The 6000-nt window shown below is 40.4% G+C and overlaps 1 protein-coding gene across 3 annotated transcripts in view; it reads left to right on the top strand.

The window, feature by feature from the left end:
- ARHGAP24 (Rho GTPase activating protein 24) overlaps positions 1 to 3516 on the top strand; it is a 1593044-nt gene extending 1589528 nt beyond the window's left edge. For all 3 annotated transcript variants that reach the window (XM_086961877.1, XM_086961879.1, XM_086961878.1), the window contains one exon: positions 2665 to 3516. In XM_086961877.1, the coding sequence (XP_086818003.1) occupies positions 2665 to 2908 (244 nt within the window). In that variant the 3' untranslated portion in view covers positions 2909 to 3516. The remainder of the gene's footprint in view (positions 1 to 2664) is intronic.
- Positions 3517 to 6000: the final 2484 nt, after the last annotated feature.

Genomic DNA, 6000 nt, shown 5'->3' on the forward strand with positions numbered 1-6000 from the left:
CCCCAAATTCAGGGGTATCTCAGCACTTTAAAACAGGGCGCTACTAGCACGTCGGGGTCCGGTTCCGAGGATTCTTGAAGGTTAAAAAGCGGATTGTGAGCGCTGAGGGCGATGTGCCAGGCGCGCTCCAATCCTCCTCCCGAGACCCATGGTGCTAGTAGCGCCCTGTTTTAAAGTGCTGAGATACCCCTGAATTTGGGGCTTTGTTGACTGATTAAATTAACTCTGTGGTATCTAGCTGAATTTAACCAAATCCTAACAACCTTGGCACGTAAATTCAGACACATATACCACTTACCTGTGTCTTAGGGATCACTCATTAAAAAACTTTTTTGATACCCTCCTAGGCACTTTTAATTATTTTTCACTCACATCACGCCCTCCCCACACGACCAGCTCCGCAGTCTTTCTGGCGTCGTAGCACACCGAAGAGGCACTCGGTCTCTTCGGTGGGGTCCGATGATGAAGCATGACACTGACCAGGTCGGTGTGTGAGGGCCTTCCTACTCAAATAGAGTGAGTGTGTTACCCTTCCATCATTTGCTCCAGATCCGTGGCAGTCCTGTGACTGACCAGACCTCTCTTCTTTTGTTGAAATACATTTAACCGGGGATTAAGAGAGTGTCCTCGACTCTCCCTACCTCTCCCTTTGTTGAAATATTTCAGGGGTGCAACAGGGTGTCCTTTTGACACCCTTGCACCCTTGAAATTGCATTCTCAGTTTGCGATTCTCTAATTGCTGATCGCAAATCGAGAATGTCTTCTGATTCATTCCTATCCGCCTCTAGGCCCATAAGAATGAATGGGGAGGTATTCCTTAATTGCGAATCGCAATTTGAGATTCGCAATTAAGGAATATGTAGGATTCGCAAATTGTATTGCAAATCCTACATACATAGCATTTTGTGATTCTCAAATAGTGATTCGCAAAAAAAACGCTATTTGATAATCGCAAATGAGGATTTTGATACATATGGCCCAATAACCCTTTAAGTTAACTGAAGAACTTTGGCAAAGAGTTGCCTTCTATTTGAGAGGGCATGAATCATTTTCCGATGGGTTACATCATGTCAATTTATAGGTAGATTATTACAAGTAAGTGGGTGGAGGTAAAGTTTGTTGCTCAACCCATCACTACAACAATAATCATGCTTCTTAGGCAAATGTTTGGGTTCCACACAAGAGTTGTCAAAAAGAGCAAGTGATTGATAACAGAGTCCAGTTTTGTTTGAAAGAGATGATTGCACTTCTCTGAGAGGGACATATTACTCACATTAGGAAAGCTGTACCACACTCACTGATTAATGTGCAGGTAGTAGGGGCAAAATGATTAATAAAAAAACGATTCCATTGGGCCAAATTCGTGGAGAGTCTATTATAGGAACATTGTGAGCACACTTATGAGCTCTCCACATTAAGCTACATAGTACAACTGAGAAGACTAATTTTGAGTTATTGAGGGGAGTAATGGCTCAAACCAAATTAAGGGGCTGATTTAAACTTTGGCAGATGATACTCCATCCATCAGGATGGCCGAGGACATTATGTCTGCCACCCAGATGGACTACCATCTGCCAAATTAAGAGATCACGTTTAACGTAGCAGTGTTCTCTGTACCTTTACAAAAACTACCATCAAAGAAATTCATGTATAGTTACCAAACGTTCAGTGGACGCCCACCATTGGTTTTAGTGGCATTCCACACGACTTTATGAATGGTTTATTGTTCAAAATAAACTCCTAAAGTGGAAGTTTGTTAATGAAAAACAAGAAGCTGACAGAAAGAAAAGGCCATTCCACCATCCACCCTGATTATGGTGTAATTCTCTTTCTCTAATGGTCCTATTCTGTTCAGGTTTCGGGGGAAAGTTTCCAGTTTAGTGGACAGGGATCTCTCTTGCATTTGCTACTGAGTATCCTGCCCTTTAAACTGTAAGTTAGCCCTACGTCCTTCCCGGGTGAAGGTACAGAATTGCAGAATTGCCAGAAAGAAGAGGGCATGTTGCATGGAACAGTACAATGTGACAAAGCAAATTGAAGCGCCAGTCTGACTCTTATATTGCTGGAGCTGAAATGAGTGTGAAACTCGAAATGTTTGTGAGCATCAAGCAACCTTGGCTGTGGCATGTGAAAGTAAGTACACAAACTGTATAGAGTGCAAGGAATTTGGTGTCAGCATTGCACTTGGAAAATGGCCAGTCCTGGGATGGATCGAATGTTGTCAGATGAAACCAACCCAATAGTATCCGCAATAAAATAGTCGGCTGAGTAAGGAAATGTTGCACATTGTAAGGTTAAACTTAAGGCTCAATTATTGTATTGGTAATGCATTGTGCAAAGTGATATACCGTGAAATACCAAATGCAGGTTCTGACAACTTTCGGGAGTGTGCTGACTCAAGTGTACTGGATGGGCATGAACCCTTATATATTGAGCCTAATAATCTGGAATGAAGTGATGGCCAAGTAGATTGATGAGACAAAAGGTCTGCATCGCAGGACTGCTGCAGTGGTTCATTGACAGTTAATGCACTGCTAATGCTCCTAGGGAAGGAGAAGATTTGATGTCCATATTAAGCTTCCTGAATGCTCGAACCTTACGCGAGGAAGGCAATGAATTGTCTTTTATATATTTACACACAGTTCAAATCTTTTGTCTCTACAGCCTGGAACAGAGAAACTTAACACTGGAGACAGAAGTAATGACTTTGCACGAAGAACTTGAACAAGAGAAGAAGAAATACACAATGGTGGAAATCAAAATGAGGAACGCAGAGAGAGCAAAAGAAGATGCCGAAAAGAGGAATGACATGTTGCAGAAGGAGATGGAGCAGTTTTTCTCAACGTTTGGTGACCTCACTCTGGAGCCACGTAGGCCTGAGCGGAGCAACACAATATGGATCCAGTGATGAAGAGTTTAGGACTGGGGCAGGGACTGTGAATTTTTGGGGATGAATCAGCAGGTGGCTGGTCACCTGACTTAGGCAAGCACTCATTAGAAAATTGAGAACATTTGAAGGAAAAATCATAACACATTACTCACCCGTATCAGCAGCGTGTACTTAACAAGTTATATTATATATTGATGAATGCTCTATATTAATGCTACTGTCAAGTGTTACAACTGGATATGTGTATATAGATTTAAAAAATGTGTGGTCCTAAAAACAGAACAAGAGGTGTATCTCAAGGAATATTTTAATGCAAGTCTTGTATTTAAACTGGTATTCTGATTTGTTGTTGCAATTTAGCTTTATATCAAGGCTTTTCTCTTTGCACTTAACATAATGAGATATTTTTCCATTGTGTTTTATCATCGCTTACTTTGTATATCAAATGTTTTGTTACCCCTCTTGCTGGGGAATTGAGAAAAAGCAAGCGTACAAAATGTCCACTCTCGAAAAAGAAAAAAACAGATAAGTTGTGGCTGTGCTGTTTGTGCCAATGGACTTGCCCATGACCAAAAACATTAAATAAAAATGTATATAATTTTATAAAATGTGATATAAATGCCAAATAAGTTGTGTATTTATTTTGATCTCGAAACAGCATCTACCGAATAGTTACCTGTGAGAATATTATGCATTTGAGAGCTAAAAGACAGACTACACTGAAAGATTAAGCACTACATTTATCAGATAAGGTATATTGCAAGTAAAAGAAAGATGTGGTCTTCTCGAGGACACAGCAATGATCACAAAAGGTGCAATCTTTCAAGGAATTAAACTCTCCATCCAATTAGATCCATTCCCCTAGACCTGATAAACTAAGTTAGTTGTGGTACATTTCGTCCGATATGTGATGAGTCAACCCAGAGGCAAACCCCAATTAGCTGCAGATATGGTTTCTTCACCTCTAATATATTAGCTTTTTCTCTGTGTGATCTCAGAAATAGAAAAGCTAACTTCCATGGTCAGATGGCAACAATATTAATTCCATTCCATTTCCTTTGCCACTTCATGCAGACCTGAATGGCAAGAAACACAAAGGGTGAATGGGCGTAGGAATGTGGGGTCCACCCGTAAAAAAACGAGTTTATTCACTTTCGGAATACTGACTTGAGACCTGTGCTGTTGAGTCAAACCCTAAGAAAGAGTATTACTAATTGTGCTCTTCCTTGAACATTAGTTATGAACTGGAACGTCAACTGTACCCCATTTTGTACAGGATCAGCTGCCATTAAATACTTAAGGTAAGGGCCCCTCAGTTAGTGCATTGCTACAGAACCCCATTAAAATCAAGGGAAGTCTATGCCACTTTCTGGCTTTCCTATGTTAGAAGTAGATTCTTGCAGCAGTGAGTCATAATTAATTTGGACCATATTTGCATCACAAGGCAGATATGCAGTTGACTCAACGTACCAGCTATCCAATGTGATTTTTTTTATTGCAGAATATTTGCAACTTATCTGTATTCAAAGAATAACGTAAGAGTATACCAACTGTCCTAGCCTCAGATTCTATTGCTAATAAAGAAGATGATTCATTTGAAGCGAGAATAACAATATCGTCCAAGTAAGCTGTTATTTTTGACTTGGGTGACTATTAAAGATAACTGGCAAAACTGCCTCTGCTTTTCCTAGGTGACAAAGGTTCACCCTAGCTTCACAATACATCGAGATCTAATAGCTCAAATACCGAGGAAGAATCTATGTGGACAACTATTAGAACTCAAGCTGAACCTCAGTGAGTTAAAATGATTTTTAAGAACAACACATAAATACAAGGCAGTGTCATTTACAATGCCAATAACTCAGAATTTCGTAAATGGGAGACCTATTATATTGCAAATGCTTGTTTAGTAAGCAGATTTTAAGGCCAAGAGGTCTTTTGTGTCTCCTCTCAATTGGCTCAATATGAACTCATATGTTGGATATAAAGGCTACTCTTGACAAGCAGAGTAGTGCAACCATGGCTCCGCCGTGTTACTTTGTTTTTCATTTATTCGGTTTTGTGGTGAAAGATTTACTGTTGGGGTTAATTCATTAGTGAATTGTCCCATTGTACCGCTATAGCTTCCTCCTCATAATTTTTTTCTGTCATATTTTTCAATAATTCCGCTCCATAATTTAACTGAAGTTGCTCAGCCTAAATCAGCTGTTCCAATCCCTTCAGATTCAAAGCCTGAGCTAATGTCTTGAAGCCTCTCAAAAAAATCACTGAAAATATCTGGAAAAGAACTGCTAGCGTATTTGGGGGCATATTATCAAGCCTGTGCGCTAAACTTATCGCCGCTTTATCGGCCGAAAACGGCCGATAAAGCGGCGATAATGGGCTTGATAATATGCTCTATGGAATTCCAATCGAAGCACATGTTAGATGTGAAGACATCTAACATGGGCTTCGATTGAAATTCCACAGAGCATATTATCAAGCCCATTATCGCCGCTTTATCGGCCGTTTTCGGCCGATAAAGCGGCGATAATTTTAGCGCACAGGCTTGATAATATGCCCCTAGGTTTGTCTTGATTGTCATCTGACCATGATGTGTCAGAGCCCTGTGTCCACCTCAACACTGTCATTGCCCTTGCAAGCATTGTTATCATTAGGCACTCTGATGTGGTAGATCTGACCAGATTGCACTGCGGTGCTCTGAATTATCCGTCAAATTATGGACCAGTGTCATCCTGCCTTTATTGTGAGGATTGTGGAAGATTGATGTCTTCCTATTTTGATGGAGTTTGGGAGGGGTCAAGCATCATTGTTCTCTAGAAACACATAGCATTTGTTGCACACAGTTTGTAAATTTGCACAACCAGTGTTTACACTAAGACTAAAACGTTTATCAATTTCGGTTACAGATGGAGAAATTACTAGCACCTGTATCTCGTTCCCAGAGACCATGACAGCCACAGTATATTTCACAGCTGACTACTTAGTGCCTATCTAAAAAGATCTGTGTCTCTGCTAACTAATTAGGGCCAAGAACATTTGCAGCTCCTTTCTGCAGTCAAGCTCAGATTCAATACGACTGACGAATTTAACCACTTTGACAGTCAATC

Source organism: Lissotriton vulgaris, chromosome 3_1 (genome assembly GCF_964263255.1).
Source record: "Lissotriton vulgaris chromosome 3_1, aLisVul1.2, whole genome shotgun sequence".
Taxonomy (NCBI): Eukaryota; Metazoa; Chordata; class Amphibia; order Caudata; family Salamandridae; genus Lissotriton; species Lissotriton vulgaris.